Below are 23,607 nucleotides of genomic sequence, written 5' to 3' on the forward strand. Positions count from 1 at the left end.
GAAAGTTAATTAGGATTGCTACTTTCTCCAATCTATTTCTTTTTTTTAGATTATGATTCAAAGAGCATACTGACTTGTTTCACACCTAGGTGCACTGTGAAAATGAGGGTCCAACAACCATTACTGTCTATGTAAATCAGTTTTGTGTCATTTCGACTTTCCAGAATCCTGAGCACTAAGATCATAGGCTGTCCCAGGAGAATCCTTTAGAGGTTTATATTGGTCATAGTAAGTTTAGCCAGTGTATAAAAACCTGTAGTAATAAGTATATAAAAGATCTTCAGTAGTCTGGTATCCTGCAAGGGGACAACACTCATAGTCTGACATGTACCCTGGCTCACCTAGGATAGAAAGTCAAGTTTGTGGTCCCACATTTTGTCATCAAGGAGTATTGCACTCTTGGTCCAAGATACTGAGTAGACCATGCGACTTTTTGCCAGAAGAACCTATGCAAGATATCCAGGAATTCCTAGATGGCAGCCTAAGAACACTAAGTCTGCATGAGCTAACAGCTGCCCCAGAAGTCATCTATATCACCAATATCTATTCCAAAAGAAAATACTGCCAAATCAGTGTATGGCATCCCAAATGCAACTGTTCTTCTAGGAGCAGATGAAACAAGGAAGAGTCATACTGCAGACATTAGTCATAGTTTTAAAACATTCTTTTGAGGAACATAACTTGCAATCAGCCAGGCACCAGGATACTGAGTAAATGTTACAGAGACATTGGTCATGTTGCCTAAAACACCATTTGATGAAATAATTGGACTACAGTAATTAAAATAACCCAATGCAATATTATTAACTCTACCTTATTTTTTTTATTTCTCAAATATCCTTTGGCTTTAATTTGAGTACATTACAGTGATACTCGTGACTGAGATCCATCCTTGGGGAAATCACATTTTGGGTGCTTCTTACTGACTCAAGTCCATGCGTTGTGGCACTGAATGTAAACAAGGAAATTATTGAAAGGAGCCTATCTTAAGAAAGTCTCTCTCACTTTTTTTGGGGGGGAAGTTTTTCTTACATCAGTGGAGTTATTCATATTTCTTAATACTGGGTAGATTTTCACCTCAAATATACTGAATACTTTCTTTTTCATGTGAGAAAAAGATCATCCCTTTCATCCTAGAATAAAATAAATCAAAAGGCATCCACAGCCCTCATATGCCGCTCTGCAAAAACTTTTACATTTATTTTCCTTCTCCTCTAAAGTAACATCAGTGTAATCCACATTCACCTAAAAATACCACAGGGAAGACAGGAAAGAGGAGAAGGATGCAATGGCTTTCCAGCAAGACATTTTACTCTGGAAGCACACATCCCACCACATGCATGAGAGCCCCAGCATGCAAACTTAGAATCATAGTATCAGCTAGGTTGGAAAAGACCTCTGAGATCATCAAGTCCAACTTGACTGTCCAGTCTACACCCTAGCTGATAGAGTGGTTTGGACCTAAAGGATAAAATCCCCCTGAGAAACCATACATTTTTTATCACTGCCAAATATCTGCAGTGCTTTGTGAGACAAGAGAATCAAGTATCATGGCACCAAACACTGAGAAAAGCATCAGCTCTGGGACTGCATAGGCACCTACAGGAAAACCTGGCCACTGCTGGGAGCCTTAAGCATCATGGAGAAAATGGGAAGGACAGAGTCTGAACCATGGCTTGCTTTCACCTCTTCTCAGTATGTGGAGCAATGAACATGCTTGAAGAAAACAATTCTGATAAACTGCTAAGCAGGCACCATCTAATACCCCATGCCAGTTATTCTTTCATGTGATCAGATGCACCAGAAGGCACTGTGTTTATTCTGCAGCTGAATCTTTTCTAAAACATGCAAAGGTCATTTGACATAAACTGGAGAAGACTCCCTGCTAAGGCTCAGTTGTTGTTCACCTTAAGCCTCTGTGATTTAGCTTGACCTCTGGCTGAAGTGGGGGCAGTGTAAGTAGTCCACCTCCCTCTCCAACTTGAAGTCCAATCTGACCCACTCTTGGTCTAAAACCAGGTGGCACCCCTGCCTACTCAGACTGTAGACGGCAGTCAGTTTAGGAAAATCAGGAAATGGAGCTCCCTCATCACTTGTGCAAAATGGTGTCAGTCTGTGGGATCAACATCACTGCTCCTGGGATTTAGCGTTCACTCATGTGCCTTGTCCAAAAAGCTTGCCTGATCAGCTGCTGAAACTCTCACTTCTACAGACACAGGGGTGTAAAGGAGGAGATCCTGTGGGGGGATCTCTTGTTTGCTTCAGAAGAGGGAAGAACACTGTTTGCTCTCTGTACTTAATTTACTCTATCATACTCACTACAGGAGGTTTTCTTCTCTTTTAATAAATAAATCTGTAGAGACATTTTTGCCCTTCCTGAAGGTAAATATTTTCTTTTCTTAAATGCTGTTTGTTGCTTGTGTAAGAAACTGAATATTTCAAGTGTCATTAGCATCCCCCATGAGGTCTCTTGTGAAAGCTTTTGTCTGTGTTGTAGTATATAGCAGTGAGAAGTTGTGTCTTGTGAAAAGGACCATTCCTGTTACTTCTTAGTCTAAAAAGTCACAGAAGTTTCTTTTTTTCATTCAGTTGTTTCATTGCTTCATCACCTACCTTTTTATCAGAGTTCATTTCTGTATGAATGTGATCTGAATGATCTACAACCCACCATATCCCAAACAATTGCTTATGATATTAAACTATAGGCAAACTTCGTTAAGGTCTTCACAGAGAATTTCAGTAGCCAGTTTAGTGTTTTCTACGCCCCCCATTTCAGAGTCCACTTTCAACTGGAACAGTGTGTGCTTTTGAGTAGTACTGATAGAGAGACAGAAATGCTTTGAAGTAATGAATTACTTATCCTCACTCTATGAAATCAGTAAAAGAATTAACAAAGATAAAAGAAAACCAATGGAGGCATGAGGTGTTTAAACAATAAACCTTTATACAATCACCTGACTACTGAAAGCAGATTTGTAGCTAAAAGTCAAAGGGCCTTTTATTTATTTGGTTGATAAGTTCATTCAGGCCAGTTCTCCCTGTGACACTGAAGCACAAATGCTGTTTCATTTTGCAAATCAGCTGAGAACTATGAAATATTAAAAAAGCCCAGCATGACAGGAACGTCCAAGAGTGCCTGTTAAAAGTACAGGGGAAAATATGCCCTCTCTTCCAAAAACAAACAGTTCCAAAGCCATCTAATCATCTCTATGGCTTCTTATTTAATTTGGATATATTTTACCTTGTCACCTTGACATGAGCTTTATAGAATGCTTTCTGACATGAATATTGCATATGTGAAGAGAAATTTGTCCCACCAAGACCCCTCAGTACAAATAGATAGAGAAGGCGTTCCTATTTTCTTACCAGGTTGGAATGCATAAGATGTGCTAAAGAATGCACAACTACTGAAATTGGTGATGTATATATCAGCTGGATTTGACTGTAATTGCTAGAGGCATGTGTGTGCGTATGTGTGTGCCTGTGTGCATACAGATGCGTGCGCGTGCGCGTGTGTGTGTGTGTTCCTGCAGCTCAGTCAGTATCCCTCCTAGCTTGTTCTCCTGCTTCCTATCCAGCAGGAGGGAAAACAGTTCACCACAAATTGCATCTTCAGATATCACCTGTATCTGCTGTATTTTGAAGAGGGATATGGGGAAATAATGAATGTTTATAAGACAGTCTGAGAACCATAGATTCAGATTTGGGAACCAGTATTTTATTACAGGGACAAAGGAATGCTTGGTTTTGTTTCAATATGAGACCATTTGAAGAAATTATGTGGACATCTGTGAGACTTTTCACAAAAGGGAATTACCATGGCAAAATGAGTCTAATATCTTGTTTCTTTTTTCTCCTCCCTGCACCCCTGTCTGTGTACAAAGGAGCTAATGCATCTGCTCCCGACCAGCTGAGCCTAGCACTAGCCTGGAACAGAGTAGACATCGCTCGCAGTCAGATCTTTATTTATGGGCAACAGTGGCCGGTACAGTATATATATCTATATATATCTATATATATCTATCTCCAGCATCTTCTACTGGAAACACTTTAAACCCTACACAACATTAAATCCATTATCTTGGCTGTGGTGGTTTTAACACAGTTTAAAATACACTGGGTCATGCTCCCAGCCAAACTAGTGGTTCCCATTCACAGATGCTGAAGGCAGGTACAGTTACGGAGAGGTTAATGTGTTTTCTTGTCCAGGGAAATGGTGACATCTAGCGACGCTTTAAGAGTGGGAAACCATACCTTTGAAAACAAGGGAAGTGACAGATTTATACTACCAAGTAAAGATTCTGCAACCTGAGAAAAACAAGTGTCTGTGTACAGCCACATTTCAGTGCTTTAAATTAAAGGGAAGGCAAAACTTCTTTTTGATTTTTAAGCAATAGGCTTTTATATGCAAATACTGAATTCTGTGATGATTTGACGTTAAAAAGTACACTGCACAAATATTGGAGGTCAGGTACACCACAGGAGCTGATCACCAGTGTCACCACAGATGGGCTGTGCCCCAGGCCTCAGGTGGTGTTGATTCTGTGCTCACTGCTGCTTTGCATCAATCTGCTTTGCATCAATTTGCCTGCTTCACTTCTGTGCTCCATTGGCAGGCTCCCTGGCCAACACCTTTCCTGGGGAGAACCAGAGGCAGAGATTCTCTGCAGGAGTCATACGGCTGTAAATAGAGGGCTTATTGAATGCTGTGTGGAGCAGAGAAGGACTAGTCAACTCCCAAACTGTGCTGCAGATTTTACAGTGGTTAAAGTCACCCCAAAAAAACCCAGAAAGACTCTATCTCTTCCTTTAGCTCATTAAAGCCCACCTTATCTTCACTCACTATAACTGGATTACAATATTCACTACTGTAACACTTATTTCATCATTGTCCTTAAAATATGATATGCTATTATTACATGAGCATTTACAACTGTCCCTGGAAAAATCATAGTAATAGGAAAAGCTGCTGTTTCAATATCCATGTTTTAGATGTAGCTTCTGGAGCTTGCTGCCCCTTAAAGTTAGTTTAAAAAATCCTTGCCTTTTCAAATATGGAGTTAACAGAACTATTTATCTTGTCTTCTGTATTGGGCATAAATATGCATCAAAACTTAGGAGGAATTTTAATGGCACTAAATTGTCCTTATTGTTATCTCTTCATCACATCACAGCAAAAATTTGCAAAATTCAAACTGCAATCATTTTGCAAGCTAAAAGCTAGAAGTGTGATATAATTTCTCATCATTATAACTCCTTCTGACCTACAAGAGATAAAAAGGAGAGGGTTTGTTAAGAAGATTTCTTGCATTTGGCCCTTCAATGAAATGCAAATTGTGATATTTCTGTTTTCCTGAGTTTCCAGACCACGAAGAAAGGGAAACTCTGGTAAAGGCAGAATTAAACTGAGTGTCTGAGCATATAGCAAATACAACCAATATAAATAAAATATTCGACAAGAAAACAAGAAATAAAGATAATAATGAGATGATGGATAGGGTAGGGGTGTGGTTACCATCTTTCTGAGTTCCAGTTTCTTGATCCTAACCTGATTTTCCTAAACTATTTTCACCTTGGCACTCTGACATTAATTTTTGAAGTGCAGCCCAGAGGCAGAGAAACATTTATAGACTAAAACTCTGGTTATCCCATTTTAAATGTAGCAAAGTAGCCCTCAGAATTTTATTAGGGTTCCCTGCTTGTGGCAGGGTGTCTGAACCAGCTGGATAGCAGGCTGCCATGCCAAGGAACAGCTTCAGTTAATTGCTTTCTTTGCAGGTGGGCTCCCTTGAGCAGGCAATGCTGGACGCACTGGTGTTGGACAGAGTAGATTTTGTGAAATTGCTCATAGAAAATGGAGTAAGCATGCATCGTTTTCTCACCATCTCCCGGCTAGAGGAACTGTACAATACGGTAGGGCCAATCTAAGGCATATTTTCTGTCTCTATGTTCATTGTTCTAGCTCCTACTTTTATTATAATGATATGGTGGTGCACGAGGCAGTCAAGACCCACTGCAGAAGACATTTCCCATAGGTCCACATTGTCACTTAGCTTTGTCTCTCAGCTAATATAACATACTGTGTCTTGCTCACCCAATCTGCTGTATGGATTTTGTAGGACATAGATTAAAACCTACACAGTACCAGCTGATTTCTTGTCATTGTAATTCCAATAGGACAGATCTGAGTTTTAGGCAGGTGCCACAGAGTGGGGATAATAACTGGCAAATTAGGACCCATGCAATGGTGTTATGTGACTCCTGACTGTATAGTTTCAGAAAAATCTTCTGTTAATCAACCTCTGTTACAGCAAAGGACTTTCCCATGCCCTTACTGAGCATTCCAAAAATTATAGCTTACATTTTAGAAACCTTTTAGCAAGGTTTCTGTCTTTGCCATTAAAAGAATTATAAAACTGCACATATTCAAATTGCTTCTGAGTTCTCAAATGCAAAACACATTCCAGCATTCATTTCACTATTACCTACTGAGAGAAATCAGGAAATTCAAATTTCTTAAGTGTTATGGAAAAAAATCTTAAAACATTTTCCAGTTCTTAGGATTCCTTGTTTTGTGCGTTGGAGAAAGCTCGTTATATGGGTGTAGCTCTTTACAAGAAGTCTTTTTTTGTTGCTAGTACTTTTCAAAGTCCTTGCCATCATAAGCTGCCACACTGGCCTGTTATCCAGAGGTGTTTCACTCCTGGTGACCAGAAGTCAGACATGCAAAAATGTCAAATATCAGAAGAATTCATTGAATTTGTGCAAAATGTAGAGGAACAGGTATCCATGCCACCCTTGATGCAGATTCACATCTGATCTTTGATCAGCTTAAAATTTATCAACTAGCCTACTGACCTATGTATTAAGAACAGAATGTCTATGACCTTTCTTGCAATACAGCTAAGCATTGTAGTTCCTGTACCAAAGCATTTTCATATGGATTAAGTTTGAGGAAATTCTTCAGTTCTGCTGCTAAAAGAAGAGTTTTGTAAACAAATTTTTGTTAAGCTATAGAAATCAGTATAAATTTTTCATGCATGAATTCCAAAAGACCCAGCCTGCGAAATGCCTAAACTATATATGTCCTAATGCAAAATTAAAAGGCCAGTTAAAAAATACAAGACTTCAACATAAGACCTGAGAATGATCTGTGAAACTACAGATCAGTGAATCTAACTTCTGCCATGACAAATTTGTAGAAATAGAATAAAGTATAGAATTCATAGACAAGGGGATTAATTTCATGTCAACAGAGTTTACCTAACTTCTGTAGGGAAATACTAAGCCTTAGAAGTCTATTATCATTTCTGAAGTCAACACGCAGGAGAATAAAGAAGTTGCACTTGGTCCACCCATTTTTTTCAAAACCTATGCAACAGTATATGAAGATTTCAAAGGTTATTAAAGAAATATAGCTGTCATGACATAGAATATGAGAGACATTCATAGTTCAAAAACTATATGCATGATAAAAAAGGGAGAGTAGGAATACGTGGTCTGTTTTCACCTCAAAAGGACGTTATGACTAGGATCATCAAAGGCCCTGTCCTGTCATCACTGCTGTTCAGCCTTGTTAGATGTGATGGTAAAAATTATAGCTACTGAGTAGACAATAATGTTTGTAGATCATTTAGAATCACTCAGGGTGAGGAAATCGGAAGAAGCATATGAAGAATCACAGGTAAGTCTCATTATGGTAAGAAATGGGGTTACGTAAAATGAAGATTTGACAAGTGCAGAGCAATGTATATATGGAAACATGGACTCTGCATATATGTAGTAGTTTCATGCATCATGAGCTACAACCAAGAACACATCTCATAAAAGTCTCTTAACAGCAAAAGTCATAACCAAAGAAGAAAATGAAGATATAAGACATAATAATAAGATATAATTGAAATTTTGGGAGTCTGTTGCAGGATATTTTTTGCAATGTCAGGTAGTCAAAAGAAGATTTTTTCACAGACTGTGCATGCAGTTACTGGCTTTCAAATGAGACAGCCTAGATGCAATGTCAGCCTCAGGGTCCCTGTGAGCCACTAACTGTGAGAGTGAAGGTCCTGAGTACAGGAAGGCTGACACTAAAGCATCTGTTTTTCTTTCAGTCTTCCTCAGGGGTTTTGCATTTTGTGCTATGCTCCTTCTTTGTCTAAACCAGGAGCTTCATCTGGTATATAGGATGCTAATTTTCATCCAGTATGGCAGTTCATAGGGTTTTCTTATGGAAAAGTTTGGTGCAAAAGACAATTCAGGTGAAATAATGCTCTTATAATTGAAGTCTTTTTAATTAATGACACTGTACAATTGAAGTGCTATCTTTCTAAACTATTAGGATGAGACAGGTATTTCAACATTAACATTTTATGAGGTTTTGGACAGTACAAAATTATTTTGTTCTTCTTCATTTGTCCTTTTCAGAGACATGGACCATCCAATACTCTGCATCATCTAGTCAGGGACGTCAAAAAGGTGAGAGTGCAATAGACGGTAGGTTGAAAATAATGCTATTACTGCTTTTTTGTAGCTAGATACTATCTGTTTGGCATAAGCTTTCAGTCAGAGCCTTTTCCTTCCCCTGCAAGTACAGAATGTTCTGTTTGTATGCTCCAAATATGAACGTTTTCTGTACAAAGCACAATTAGCAAGTTATTTGGCTTGTTTTCTCTGTAGTTTTAGATACTTGAGTAATAGTGCTTCTGCTAGCATAATTGCAGGCTCTTACATACTGTGTGGATTTATGCTGTTATTTATACTTTCCCATACCTGCAATTGGTGTCAAAACTACTTTCTATGTTGTTTGTTTACTTCCAAACCTGTAAAATAGTCTTCATCCTTGTGCTGGATCCTGGTTTGTTGAAACACTTCCTCATTCTCTGTTGTGTGGTACATGGTAGCCCTCTTCCTGAGCAGAAATGTAAAAAATCACTAGTGCAATTTTCCCCTACTCCTCATTGTGTTAATTTCAAGCATCTTGAATCGCAAAGATCCATAGGGAGGAAGGACAGAAAAAATGAAAGAGACGGTGGCAGGAAGGAGATACCAAATACCTTTAGCAATGGGTTCAAGATTAAAAGTGTTACAGTAGCAGCAATGAATGAAAATTCCTTATCCTCTAAATATATGATTCAAGTAAGGAGATAGAGTCTGCAGCTCACCTCATCATCTTGAATATCCTCCCAAAGCATGGGCACACTACAACCTTGCTCATTATATAATTCAGAACTTAAGGGCAGCACACTTTAGAAAGGATATTTCTGTACATGGGATTCCATAGAAGACTGAAAAAGGAAAGGACATTTTTTCTCAGAACATAGATTTTAGTGCTTTCTTCTGTTAGTAAGAGCTGAACAGAACTGAAGTCAACTAGGGAAGGAGCGTGACAGTGTGCCATACAGCATCTTTCTATTAAATAATTTTACAGAATAATCAATTGCTGTGTTTAGAGAGGTACTGGTGGTTTTCTTTGGTCAGTTTGTCAGATGACATTATCATTGGCTGATTGTATATAGTATATTAAGTGACTATTGAAAAGTGTGAAAGGCCTACAAAAAGAACTGAAAGGGTTCTTATGCACAGATTCCCTTGGATGGAGCACAGTAAAGCTAGAATGCTTTTAGACTAGATATTGCTCTTGAAGCCCAAGTTGCCAGAATATTTCTTTTTAAGTAACTGTGCAGTTATTTATGTGCCTATAAGAGTTTGAAAGAAGCTTCATCTGTCATATACTTTAAAATACATACCTTTTAAAACTCCTTCTCACTCCCAGAATCACTTTCATAACTGCTTCTTCAAAGGCATAGCAATTTGTATGTTGAATAACTAAATAATATCTCTTTTTTCTGAGTCCCTATAAAATATGCATTTTTGAAGGAATTGTTGGGATAAAAGGCATTAAACTAGGCAAAGATGATCGGTACTCACAGCCACATATTGATGAACATTAAATGAACTTACACTATACTTGTCTAGGTTTAGCCTAACTTCTTCTGCCAAGCCGAAACTGCCCTCCTCCCTCCTTCTCAAAGTCTTCCCAGCAAAGGAAAAAAAACTGAAAAAAAAAAAAGCAAGAAACTCAAATGAAACTGAACTGATGGTGAATGGAGCTGCATCCAGCTGGTGGCCAGTCACCAGTGGTGTTCCCCAGGGGTCTGTATTGGGTCCAGTCCTGTTTAACATCTTTATTGATGATTTAGATGAGGGGATTGAGTCCATCATCAGCAAATTTGCTGATGACGCCAAGCTGGGAGAGAGTGTCGACCTGCTGGAAGGCAGGAGGGCTCTGCAGAGGGATCTGGATAGACTTGAGAGATGGGCTGATTCCAATGGGATGAAGTTCAATAAGGCCAAGTGCCGGGTCCTGCACTTTGGCCACAACAACCCCCTGCAGCGCTACAGGCTGGGCACAGAGTGGCTGGAGAGCAGCCAGGACGAAAGGGACCTTGGAGTACTAATTGACAGGAAGCTCAACATGAGCCAACAGCGTGTCCAGGTGGCCAAGAAGTCCAATGGGATTCTGGCCTGTATCAAAAATAGCGTGGCCAGCAGGACCAGGGAAGTGATCCTTCCCCTGTACTCTGCGTTGGTGAGGCCACACCTTGAGTACTGTGTTCAGTTCTGGACCCCTCAGTTCAGAAAGGATATTGAGGTGCTGGAGCAAGTCCAAAGAAGAGCAACAAGGCTGGTGAAGGGACTGGAGTACAAGCCCTATGGGGAAAGGCTGAGGGAGTTGGGGTTGTTTAGCCTGGAGAAGAGGAGACTCAGAGGTGACCTCATCACTGTCTAGAACTACCTGAAGGGAAGTTCTAGCCAGGTGGGGGCTGGTCTCTTCCCCGGGCACTCAGCAATAGGACAAGGGGGCATGGGCTCAAGCTCTGCCAGGGGAAATTTAAGTTGGAGATCAGAAAAAAATTCTTTACAGAGAGGGTGGTCAGGCATTGGAATGGGCTGCCCAGAGAGGTGGTAGATTCACCATCCCCGGAGATTTTTAAACACAGATTGGACATGGTGCTGAGTGCCATGATCTAGTAAATGGACTGGAGTTGGACCAAGGGTTGGACTCAATGATCTTGGAGGTCTTTTCCAACCCAATCGATTCTATGATTCTATGATTCTATGATGGATCAAACCCATCAGAATATTCAAAGACATTATTTGTTCCACAGTGACTGCTAAACGTTAGGTGATGGTCTTCTTTCCATAAATTCATCTTACTTTCCTCTGTCCAAAGATAAAATCCTCAGTTACTCCCACTACATGAAGTCAGTGTGTACTCTCATAAACATAGCTGAGAGATTTAAGGACAGCCTGGTTCAGCTCTTTAGTACCTTCATCAGAAAACTGCACCACTAGGGCTGTATTACACATTTTGTTAATGGTAAGGACTAACTGTGGTTCACAGGTGGAAGTGACAACTCACCATAGCCCTGCCAAATGAACAGATCCCTTACCAGTCAACCAAGCCATAAATCAGTCAACAGATCTGACAATAGTTTAAATTAAAACACCGTCTTGGAAATAACTTCTTAATGGACACATCACTATTTGACGGTTAAATTGCTCACCATGCATGAGACACAGATCATGCTGCTGATGCTAGTTTTTTGGGTCTATGTGTATTTTGATGTCAGACACCAAACCTCTGGGATTTAATTACAACATTGCAAAACATAAATACAGAAATATGTAATATGTCACCTTGAGACAATACTTAATGTATATGAAATATACTGTTCCTTTATGCATATATCTTAGTTTTAAAACCTATGCTATTTAAAAGGTTGTTTGCTAAAAAAAAAAAAACTATTTACTTTGCATCATTGTGGATTCCCAGATAGAAAATGAATGTTTAAAAGTTATAAAAGCAATATTTAATTTATTGCTATTGCACTATATAGCTGGGTAATTTAGTAGGAGGATTTTTTTTGTTTGTTTTACTTTGTTTGAAAGACTAATTTTCCTGCTTAATAAAGCAAATAATTAGAATAAGAGAAGTCATAATAGCACATCCTGTTTGTGGCAGGTTACAGACACACATGTGCACACCCCCACACACACATACATGCAAGCACACAAACACATAATACAACAAATTTTTTTCCCCTTGGGTTTCCAAATATTGCTGTGAAGACTGTTAGCCTGGGCAGCATATTGTAATGGCCTGGAGACAGAATCTTAAAGAATCTGCAGTAACCAAAACACACGTAAATTCTGCCTTAATAATATAAGTACATCATAATGACTGCTTTAGGGGCAACTATGCTTATATCACCTTTCAATCCTCACAATTCCATAAATACACATGGGGACAAATTTGCCTGCATCTTCTATATTGTGACCTTTTTGTCATCCCCTGTCAAGCATCCAGAATTTCACATATAGGGTTGGCTCCCCTCCTTAGACCATAAACACTGTTGCAGCCATGTTAACCAGGAAGAATCAGGCAGTGGCTGTACTGGGCACCCTGTCTGTAAGTGCCCTTCTACATCTTTTTCTTTTTTAAATTCTTCACTGTCTCAACTAGCTGATGAAGATGAGTAGAAATTATGAGATGGATTTGTTTCACTTATCCAAAAATTGTATACAATCAATATACCTCAATTCTACTTCAAAGTTATTTGCATCTCCAAAAGTTCTTTGTTTTGGACTGCCACTGTATGTCTACATTTCCAGAGAACAAACTAGCAATATACAGAATTTTGAAAGTATTATTTTTATCTCAACGTGCAAAATCAGAGGCTTGGTACCTGCTTGATACCTGACACAAAAATTCATCTGAAGTGGAAAAAAAAACCAAAAAAAAACCCCAAAAAACCCCTATAACTGACTAGATACAGTTTAAACCTGACATTTCTTCAGGAAAAGAATAGTTTATTAACACCGAGGAGCTTCTCTCAACATTAAAACGTTAGCTGAGTGTTCACCAGGACACCTATCATACCCAAAGATCCAACTTTCTCTTCTGTCCTTCCTGACCACCTAGACAGTATTAGAATTTTTGCTGTTCTTGGAGTAGTTCTGGCCCACTTGCACCACTGTGCTTCAATCACAAACATACTCAGCACTGCTTGAATAGTTAAACTGTCTGCTAATAGAGCAAAACCTCTGGAACATGCATAACTCCTCTCATAAAGATGGTCCAATTGTCTTAACTAGGGCTTGTCTCTTCAGAAAAGTAGTTGTGTATTAGCAGGGAGCTATACATATGTCTATGTGTATTTCTGCTGCGAACTTGGGAGTTTTCTTTAGTGAAGAATATTCTCTGTGAAGTTTAGATGCATCTTCTATCAAAGTTGCTGTACTGGAATTTTTTTATCTAATTTTTTTATGAATATTTAAGAATCAGAACTACATTAAGAAACTCACACTTTGTAAAACACATAGCACCCTGATGCCTGCTGTGCTTTCTTAATTGCTCAAATATTTTTTGCAACTTAATAATATCAAAGTTTTCCGTTTTGGTGAAGACATTACGACAAAAAGGAGTCTGTTAACTAAAGCCCTGTCTTGGTGATACAACTCCCATTTCTGTCAGTGCCTCCATCCTTGTTTTGGAAACACTGTCATTCTACATATTCCAAAAAGAGAAGGACACTTTAGGGAAAAAACAAAGAAACTTTTCAGGATTTATTTTTTTAACTGAGTTTTTAGATTTATTTTTCACTTAAATTTTGGATGTTATTTTTCTTTAAACAGCTCAGTATAAAAATTTCTGTGTCTAAATCAGCTAAGCTTACTGCAAACTATAGTGATTCCCCACCCATCAAATTAGACAAGATTAGGAAGATTACAAAAGGATATTCTAAGGAACTAGATTACTTTAAAATGGCTGGCAGCTCAATTTTTGCCACTTAATTTCCTTGTTTTTCTGTCCCTTTGAATCCCACTCGATTGCTAGGCATGGTACACCACAGGACTACCTCACTCTCTCCTTCCTCAGCCTTTTCAGCACACTGATTGTACCATGGTAACAGGGCAGGAAATAAGAGTTGCACTTCCTTGCTGAAGTAAAAGAGGAAGGAGGATCTTTGCATCCATTTTATCTCTTCTGCAGAACCAGTTACCATCTGCTCTCCATTAGTTTTATTCTTTTCTGAACCAGATAAGCACACCTGCAGAGAAGCCAAGCAGACATCTCCAGACATGCAGATATTACAGGAAGACATGACAGTCATAAAATTGCTCCATGCAAATTACTAGTCTTCTAATGAACACATAAAAAAGCAGAAGCTAACAAACAATTTTCAGATCTTTCTGCAGTGTTGACTATACAAGATAATTTTTATTAGAGTCATATTCTCTTTTTTCCAAGGCTACCACTATCAGTACAAAAAAAAGCCTCTCTTTTCACCTTTATTTTGCACTCCCATCTTTTGCACAATGACATACAGAACAGAGTGGGTTCTGTAACTCTGCAAGGTTTCAGTGAGGTGTCTAGATCCAGATGAGCTGTTTACGATTTGTTGAATCGTGCCTTCTTTTCTGGTAGGGAACTGCTCACTGAACTGGTCATCCAATCTCCTCAGAAGCAGTGAGTTAGAGAAGGAAGCAAATTTCCATTTGTGTTCATTCCCTTTCCATTAGTCCTTTATTACAGTAAAGGGATTCTCAGGGAGTTCCATAGGGAAGAAGAGAAGAGCAGGTATGATCATTTTGTTCCATTGCCAGAGACCCCCAAGAGACTTCATCAGCACATCTGTGAGTGCAGCCCAGCCTGAAATTGTTTTAGCCTATTAGGTGTCCCGTTGGGTTTACTGCAGCTGGAGAACAGAAGTGCCTCATTAACTCAGAGTCAGATTCATATGCAGAAAAAGACAATCTGTTGCTGAAATCTTACTTTGTGGTTTTGCAAGCCATAAATGCTGGAGAACTCATAACCTTAGTGGTGCCATTTTCAGGCTTGACAGTGAAGAGAAGGAAAATAGGTACAAGGGAATTCACATAGCGAGGGCAGTAAGATATAGATGTATTTATCATTCTTTTTCCTTTTTAAAATTAAAGGTGCAGGTCGAAGACATCATATATGTATATGTATATGTTTTTATATTTAACAACGGAGAAGAAAGGAAAAGAAATGGAAAGGCAAGTATGTAGACATCTTTTCCAAGATCCTGCTGATGACCCTTGCCACACACAGTTTATCTCTGCAGAAAGTTAGGGAGCAAGATTATGTGTTTAAGGGTGTTTTCAGTAAAATATATCAGAAGCTCAAGTAGGAACAATCTAGGAAAATTGCTAGGTCTGTAGTTTTCTTCATAACAAAACTCAAAATAATTAGACTCAGATTTATTTTTTATTACCAATTTCATACATACAGATAGATGCTTTCCTCATTCTTGGTTTGGAATTTAAGCAAGTATATGTCTTCTTTGAACATAACTCCAAAAACAGTGCTAATAGACTCTGATTGTATCTAGCAACTGTCAATAATAATAATAGCTCATGCACTGTGTAAGTCTTCTAGAACTGATAACACCACTCTTACCTCCTGTCATTTCTTTCCTGGAAGATGGGGAAGAAACACTGCAGGACGGGAAGATCACACACAGGAGCTGGTTCCATGTGAACAAAGATTTTGCATGGTGTCACTTCACCATGTCTTTTCAGTTCAGATGAGGCAGTCCAAAGAGATGCCAGCAGAGATGTGAGGTGCCAGAATGAGCTGTGGGTGACAGATAACGCAGAGAAGGTGCTATCCAGAAGAATTAGAGTCCAGTAACTGTGCCTGGACTTTCAAGTGTGTCAATCCTCACGCTTTTTGTTATGCTGTCATGTTCCTTGTTTCCCATGTGGAAGAGTATGAGTACTGTCTATTGTTATCTTCTATTACTTCCAACAAGTTTTTCACCTTCTTACTTATGTCTTCTTTCCAAGCAAGAATATCCAGGTTTTGGTTGGATCTATTTTAAGGTGATTTAATTATACATTCCTGCTTTTAACTGTTTAATTGTTTCACTCTAAAATCATTATAAGGGACATTTAACAATGCCAATAACAAGGTTTTTTTCTTCTCCCAATATCCCTATTTTCATTGCAGGGAAACTTACCTCCTGATTATCGGATAAGTCTGATTGATATTGGTTTGGTGATAGAGTACCTCATGGGAGGAGCATATCGCTGCAATTACACCAGAAAGCGGTTCAGAACACTGTATCACAATTTATTTGGTCCAAAAAGGGTGAGGAACAAGTTAAGTTACTTGCGCTTTACATGACTGTACCCATGGCAGAGATTACCATAGCTTCTTACATGAATCCAGACAAGGGAAATTCACATGCACACACTATTCAGTCTACAGATTCATTTCCCTTATGTAGATAGCAGTAATCTCACCATAATGCGTCACAAGCCAAACACTCATGCAAGCTATGGTTTCTACTAATTTATTATAAAAAACAAATTGGGTTCTGCTGCCCTGGTAAGACAAGCACATGAAACAATGTCCTCTGACTCTAAAATCTATAGTTGGGGTTATTGACAGGTCTTAAAAGACAAGCCTTTAGACCTGCACAAATATTACTATAAGATATTTGAGTTCAATTTGAAAAACTTATATATTGTTAGATGCATTTCCTGTTTCATGACCCATCTTGAACGTAGCCTGAAGGTTTCAGGGCAAAGAAATCCATAACTCAAAACTGGTTTTATTGGTTAGATGTGTCTCCAGCAATCAGTGACTTCATAGCAAAACCACCATTCAGTATTTTTGTGTGTTTCATGTTCACACAGGTTACAAAACTGTGAATCCAAAGTAAGGTTACTTAAGGCACAAAGGCTGTTTATTGTCATCTATTTTACCACTGACTCAATCCAGCACGAACAAAAATCTGTTCAACTCCTCGCAGTAGGATTTGTAGTTCCTTTGCAAATTTTTACCTCACATTTTAATTTTCTGTCTCAGTTCAGATTTTAACAATACACACTATTGGATGTAGTAATAAGTGGCTGTCAATAGCAACAGCTCTGTGAAATGATTACAGACAACCACCTGAAATGGGTTGGTTTTTTCCTTATACTTTTATGCTTCACATTTGAAAAAAAAAGGCAGTAATTGTAGCTACCTGAAGAGACTTCTTTCCCATAGTCACACCATCATGAAAAGCATTTGGGTAGTGATTTCACAAACCCTGAATCAACACAGAGTAGCACCACAAAAGTCAAGAGAAGTGTGCCAGGGCAATGGCACTGATGTAGTCCAAAGAAATTGTTTCATGTCTTATCAGTAATTCGTATCTCTTTCCCTAACCAGTTGTGATTTGTACCTGAATCTAAATATTGTGTTCTATTGTGTTTTCTTGGTGAAATAGGGTCAAATTCAAGCTTGAAATAGATATAGATATAGATATACATAGAGAGAGAGAGATAATTAATTGATAGTTATATATGTATATCTATATTGTATTATATTACATCGCATTACATATATTCTACATCACATTATACATGCATATACTGATGTATGCACAAATAGCTGTTATACAAAGAGCTGTAATTTTTCATTTCTATTCTGGAAGAAATAACATTTTTCCAAATTTTTTTGTACAGCCAAAAGCCCTGAAACTGTTGGGAATGGAGGTAGGCAACATGTGATATATCTTAATGTCTTTTCCTTCTTCGACAAATACACACTATATCCAGAAAATGTTTAAATTCACTGTAACGAAGGTATGAATTGTATTTTTCACCAGATAACTAGTTTACACAGGGTCAGATTAAGAATTGTTTCTTAATAAGTCTAGCAGACCTTTTTGTTTTTCATGAGGATTAAACAAAATATTTCAGTCTGTCAGGCCAAGCAGAATTTCAGTGAGATACCTGTATAGAGCCAAAATATACTCAGAGAAATTAAACACTTGAATATTTATAGAGGCCAAAGTTCTCTCAGTTTTATGGGTACTTTTGGCTACCCTGATGTTTCAAGGAGATAGTAGTGTTTTCATAATGGATCAACTTCTCTGATAAAAGCAATAGGCTAAAAGGAGAAAGAAATTAAAAGCAATAGAAACAATAAAGTGATGGAGAAAGAAGGTATGATCATGCAGAATAGGACTGAAGAAGGGAGTTTGCTACCTTTGTAAGAGGATAAAGGGATAAAACATAATAATAAACATATAGGGAGTCTTCAGCACCCCAGAACATTCCCTGGATGTGTGGATGTGTTCTTTCTGGAGGTGGAATGAGGCAGATGCATTGCAGTGGAGGTTACATTTGAAGAGAACTCTTAGCTTTTATTTTAATGGTGGCTTATCCAAAATAGTTCTGGGCATTGTGTGACTGTTCTCTGTGTTATTAGGGAAACGGAACAATACAGAGTGACAGTCCAAGACTCTTTTCCCATGAGTTTAGATATAGGGTTATTGATTTCTTAATTACAGTGCATGCACCAATAATATTTTATCATTTACCTATGTTAAATATTTTGTCCAAAAAAAAAGAGAAGGGACTGACCTACAGAAAATGCATTTGACAGCTCAGGTACTGACTTCAATTAATTGTGTGAATTTATTCAGTTCCTTCACTGTTGAAAAAACACTCTCCAATTTTCACAGGATGATGTCCCTTTGCGTCGAGGAAGGAAAACAACAAAGAAAAAAGAAGAAGAAGTTGATATTGATATGGATGACCCTGAGATCAATCACTTTCCCTTCCCATTCCATGAGCTGATGGTGTGGGCTGTGCTGATGAAACGTCAGAAGATGGCCCTCTTCTTCTGGCAACATGGGGAAGAGGCTATGGCAAAAGCATTGGTGGCCTGTAAACTCTGCAAAGCCATGGCACATGAAGCATCAGAAAATGACATGGTAGATGACATATCCCAAGAGCTGAACCATAATTCCAGGTAAATTTCATTTCATGCACACTTTCCTGAGGGAAAATAAATTTTCTTTTCTGTACCTGGCTTTCTTTCAGGACTTGTAAGGAAAATGCAGTCCCTTTAGAGAAAATCTAAATGGTCTTTAAACAACCTGTCTGTCATAGTATTAAAGTTGCTAGCAGTGTAACTTCTGAAATGAGAATGGGTCAAGGCAGTGAAATATCTATATTGTTTATGTGTTCTCCTATAGGCCTCAAGAGTCAGGCCACAATATTTGTCTGTGCATTTTCAAGACACTTCATACATATCAAGTAGAACAGTTATTGAAATCCTCATGACCATACTAGTCAAGAAGTGTTAAGTAACCAAGAACTCATGCCTAGATGAGCAATGCAAGATATTAGATTCCATAAGAATTCTGATGTTAGAAGTCTAAGATGCAGAATTCAAAAATGGATACAGGACACTCTTTTTCCAGGACATTAACCATGAAGCCATGGGCAAACAGCACAGAAGCAATCTTTTATGTTGCAGATAACCAGATGATTTCAGCTAGAAAATGTCAGGGGAGTGGACAAGGAGGCGGAAGCAGACAGCTAGTAGGTGTAGGTGCTCATCATTGCTAAGTCAGGGCACTTATTTATGTGTCTAACATTAGCCACTTACATTTAAAAATGTGGGTTTCCATATGTACAGTTGACATCACAATTTGCATGATAGAAGGTGATGTTCCCCTTGCAAAGGCTGTCAGTTTCAGAGAACTGTTTTCTGCATCAGGCTGCACGGGCAATGGAAGTGAACGAATGTCCATCTGTTGCAGGGACTTCGGCCAGTTGGCTGTGGAGCTGTTGGACCAGTCATACAAGCAGGATGAACAACTGGCAATGAAACTGCTGACCTATGAGCTGAAGAATTGGAGCAATGCCACATGCCTGCAGCTTGCAGTGGCAGCCAAGCACAGGGACTTCATTGCTCACACTTGCAGCCAAATGCTGCTCACAGACATGTGGATGGGTCGTCTCCGGATGCGCAAAAATTCTGGCCTAAAGGTCAGTCCAGTTTTAAAAGAAAATAAACATTAAGAGAAGTACTAATAAATGTGAGAGAACTCACAACAAGTAATGACTGTCTCTACTGTACTTCAGGTGCTTATTTGCAATGACATTAAGCAGAGTATATTCTTCCTGTGTTCAGTTTTTCAGCAGGGAGATTGTAGCACAGTTGACTTCAAAGCACATTACTTAGTTTTTTCATTCCCTTTCTCAAAGCCCCCTCTGGCACTTATCAGAATAAGAATTGAGACAGGAGTTTTTTGTGTCACCCCACCTGCATACTTGAGAAGTTAACCAAATGTTCTAGAGATAAGTAAAGGAAAAGGATGCCAGTGAAAGGTGCTGATCTGACAGGGTTCCCCAGAACAGATCAAAGCAACCAGCACAAATTTCCTTTCAATCCCTTGACAATCTTCCTGATGGCTGACCAAAAGGGACAATCTTAGAGGGTCTAGAGGAGAGTTCCATTTTCAAACCTATGTAAGCTTTACTTCCACAGTTGACAAACTGCTAACAAAGCAAGGGGAATTCTGGGAGATTAATTTGTGCCCAGGTGTTGGCATGTTTAAATTTCACTGAAGTACTCATCAGTCAGAACATAATTAGGAATTTCCCCTTTCTCCCAGATCACCTAGAAATATTTTCAGTGAAGGAATTCTCTCTCCTGCACTACCTGTGTGCATGAGAAGAGTGGTAATTGCTCAGCTGTGAGATGTTCAGTAATGTCAAGAATGCTTAGGAGTACATATATTATTATCATAGTGGGTCTAATCCAGTGACAGTGATGAATGAGAACAAGCAGCTAATAGCATTCTCATCATCCTCCTGCAGGACCTACGTATATATGTTGTTCTGCTACAGAGAGAAAACATTCTCACATTTGCAGACATTTCTACTACCTGTTTTCTGACTTAACTCACAGGCTTAGTGCCCTTCAGAGGGACAAGTGCTTTGTTCCCTGTTTGGCTTTGCAGATAGTCAGCCTGGGTATACAGAGAACAGTACAGCAATTCATTTTCCCCCACATACATTCCTCTTTTCAGCATAGATCTCTTAATGCATAAAACAGACCTTTATTTCATAATGAGTAACTGAAGATAATGGGCTGTTTTCTTTCAGCTTCTTGTAACATCACTGCTTCACGAGAATTGTTTACTCGATTTCTAATCTGTGTTTTACTTCACTGAAGCTCATTAACAGAGCATGTTTAAAGCTAAAACAGGCTACAAGCCACATGAGCAAGAGGCAGCATGACAAAGAAATAAATTTGCAAGCATGAGTCATATCTTATTTCCCAAGAAAGAGCCGGCATTAACATTACCCTTACACAGCTTCCTGGTTACTGAAACAAATCTGGAGGGACCACTCATGTAAGCACATCAGCACACACACTTACATTTTGACTACCTGTGTGCCTTAAGCATGGACACAGACCTATAAACCCTCCATGTAAAAATGAATACTGCTTATGTGTCACTTACACTGATATTTTCAATTATGTGAAATTCAGAAATTTGCGGGTCCAAGGTCTGAATTTCGATGTGGTTCCACCTACCATTGGCCTAATATAATACTTTGTATATATATTCTGGTATGTAGCAATTTGCATCTGAGGATGCAGAAACAGATAAAACTTTCAAGAGTATCACAGTAACACTAATAGAAGTTACATGTTTTGTTTCACTACTCTGATAACATTACCCCAAATGACAAATACTATATTGTCATAGAAACTCGCATGCATAATTTTCTTTCCTTAATGTCCTGGGGAAGTTCCTCTTGATGTTAAGTAACCATTGGGACCATAATCTGTTTTCTGTGATGATTATTGTTATCATTATTATTGCTTTAGGTAATACTAGGAATTCTACTTCCTCCTTCAATCCTCAGCTTGGAGTTCAAGAACAAAGATGATATGCCTTACATGTCCCAAGCCAGTGAGATCCATCTGCAAGAAAAGGAACCAGAAGAACCAGAGAAGCCAGCGAAAGAAAAAGATGAGGAAGACATGGAGCTCACTGTAAGTGTTGAAAATAAATCATCAGCTTCAGCACTGTCAGTTTGTTATTCCTTCCTCTGTAGGTATTGCAGACTGTCTCAGGTTAAATTTAGCAGATAGTAGCATACCACTCGTCACACTCCCCCCTCCTCCATGGGGACTCAAACCACACAAGTTGGTATAATTTTCTCTTGATGTTGCAGCAGTGAATGGTGATGTTGATGCACTGTGTTGTGGTGTAATATCTCATAATTTGACTCAGTTTTATGCCACCTTGTTTGAAATGAATAAATGAGATTTCAAAAGCAATGACATTATAGGTGAGTGGTCCATCATCATCATGGCTAGGCTTCACGAACGAAGATTTGAGAAGGGCACTACCCATGCTTGCTGCACGTGTGCTGGTGGCTAAAAAGGCCGATATGGGATAGGCAGGTGCGGTCACAGAAGGCACAGCGGAACGTCTCCCTAGGTGACATTGGCAAGGAATGGTTCTTTCTGCGTTGTCTTTTCTCTGTGCATTCTCAAAGGAAGCAGCAGTGTCGTGAATGGTGTGTCTCCATGAATCCCGATTGGAGGCCAGAGTGGACCATTGGTGGCAGTCAATATGGCCAAGGCTGAGGTGTTGTTTCAAGGAGTCTGTGCATCTCTTCTTCAGGGCTCCTCTCTTACAGCTGGTGGTGAGTTCACCAGAGAGCACAATCTTTGGGAGGCAGTGATCCTCCTTCCTGGAGACGTACCCTGCCCAGTGCAGCTGCGTTCTCATCAGCATGGCCTCGATACTGCTGACCCCTGCCTGTTCAAGAACAGACACTATGGTCACGTAATCAGACCAGTGGATGTTTAGGATTGAATGGAGGCAGTGCTGATGGAAGCGTTCGAGAAGCCGCAGGTGGTGGCGGTAGATGACCCATAATTCAGACCCATATAAAAGAATAGACAGTACAAAGGCTCTGTAGACACTAATCTTTGTACTTTTCTTCAGGTGTTTATTGGACCAGACTCATTTATGGAGTTTTCTGAAGGCTTTGTATGCCTTTGCTAGCCTGTTGTCTATCTCTTTGTCAATCTTACCGTCTGAGGAAATGATACTTCCCAGATAGGTGAACTGCTAGACTGACTTAAGCTCTGAATTGCCTATGGTGATGCGAGGATGATGGAAGACTTCTTGAGGTGCAGGTTGGTAGAGAACTTCTGTCTTCTTCAGGCTGACTTCCAGCCCAAAAAGCTCAGCAGCCTCTGCAAAGCAGGATGTTAAGCACTACAGAGCTGCTTCTGTGTGAACAACAAGGGTGGCATCATCAGCAAAAAGCAGCTCGCGGACAAGGTGATTCAGGGTCTTGGTGAGGGCCTTCAGTCACCTTAGGTTGAATAGGCTTCCATCGGTACGATATCGGATGTAGATGCCGTTTTCTTCATCGAGGTCTGCTGTGGCTCTTTGGAGCATCATGCTGAAGAAGATTGTGAATAGAGTTGGTGCAAGAACACAACCTTGTTTCAAACCATTGGTTATTTGAAAGGGCTCAGAGAGTGCATTGCCATATCTGACTTTTCCACGCTGATCCTCATGTAGGAGGATGATCGTTTTGAGGAACTTGGGGGACATCCTAAATGTTCCAGGATCTGTCACATGCCTTTTCTGCTGACAGTGTCGAAAGCTTTGGTGAGGTCAACGAAGGTTACATAGAGATCTTTGTTCTGTTCCCTACACTTCTCTTGCAGTTGTCTGAGAGCAAACACCA

At 39.3% G+C, this 23,607-nt stretch overlaps 1 protein-coding gene across 2 annotated transcripts in view; it reads left to right on the plus strand.

The window, feature by feature from the left end:
• The window catches only part of TRPM3 (transient receptor potential cation channel subfamily M member 3), a 303,699-nt gene that overhangs the window by 232,044 nt on the left and 48,048 nt on the right, over window positions 1-23,607 (plus strand). For both annotated transcript variants that reach the window (XM_071579832.1, XM_071579833.1), the window contains exons 10-17: window positions 3,885-3,985; window positions 5,779-5,913; window positions 8,422-8,472; window positions 16,037-16,177; window positions 17,545-17,574; window positions 18,549-18,838; window positions 19,635-19,863; window positions 21,719-21,886. In XM_071579832.1, the coding sequence (XP_071435933.1) occupies window positions 3,885-3,985; window positions 5,779-5,913; window positions 8,422-8,472; window positions 16,037-16,177; window positions 17,545-17,574; window positions 18,549-18,838; window positions 19,635-19,863; window positions 21,719-21,886 (1,145 nt within the window). The remainder of the gene's footprint in view (window positions 1-3,884; window positions 3,986-5,778; window positions 5,914-8,421; window positions 8,473-16,036; window positions 16,178-17,544; window positions 17,575-18,548; window positions 18,839-19,634; window positions 19,864-21,718; window positions 21,887-23,607) is intronic.

Source organism: Pithys albifrons, chromosome Z, assembly GCF_047495875.1.
Source record: "Pithys albifrons albifrons isolate INPA30051 chromosome Z, PitAlb_v1, whole genome shotgun sequence".
Classification (NCBI taxonomy): domain Eukaryota; kingdom Metazoa; phylum Chordata; class Aves; order Passeriformes; family Thamnophilidae; genus Pithys; species Pithys albifrons.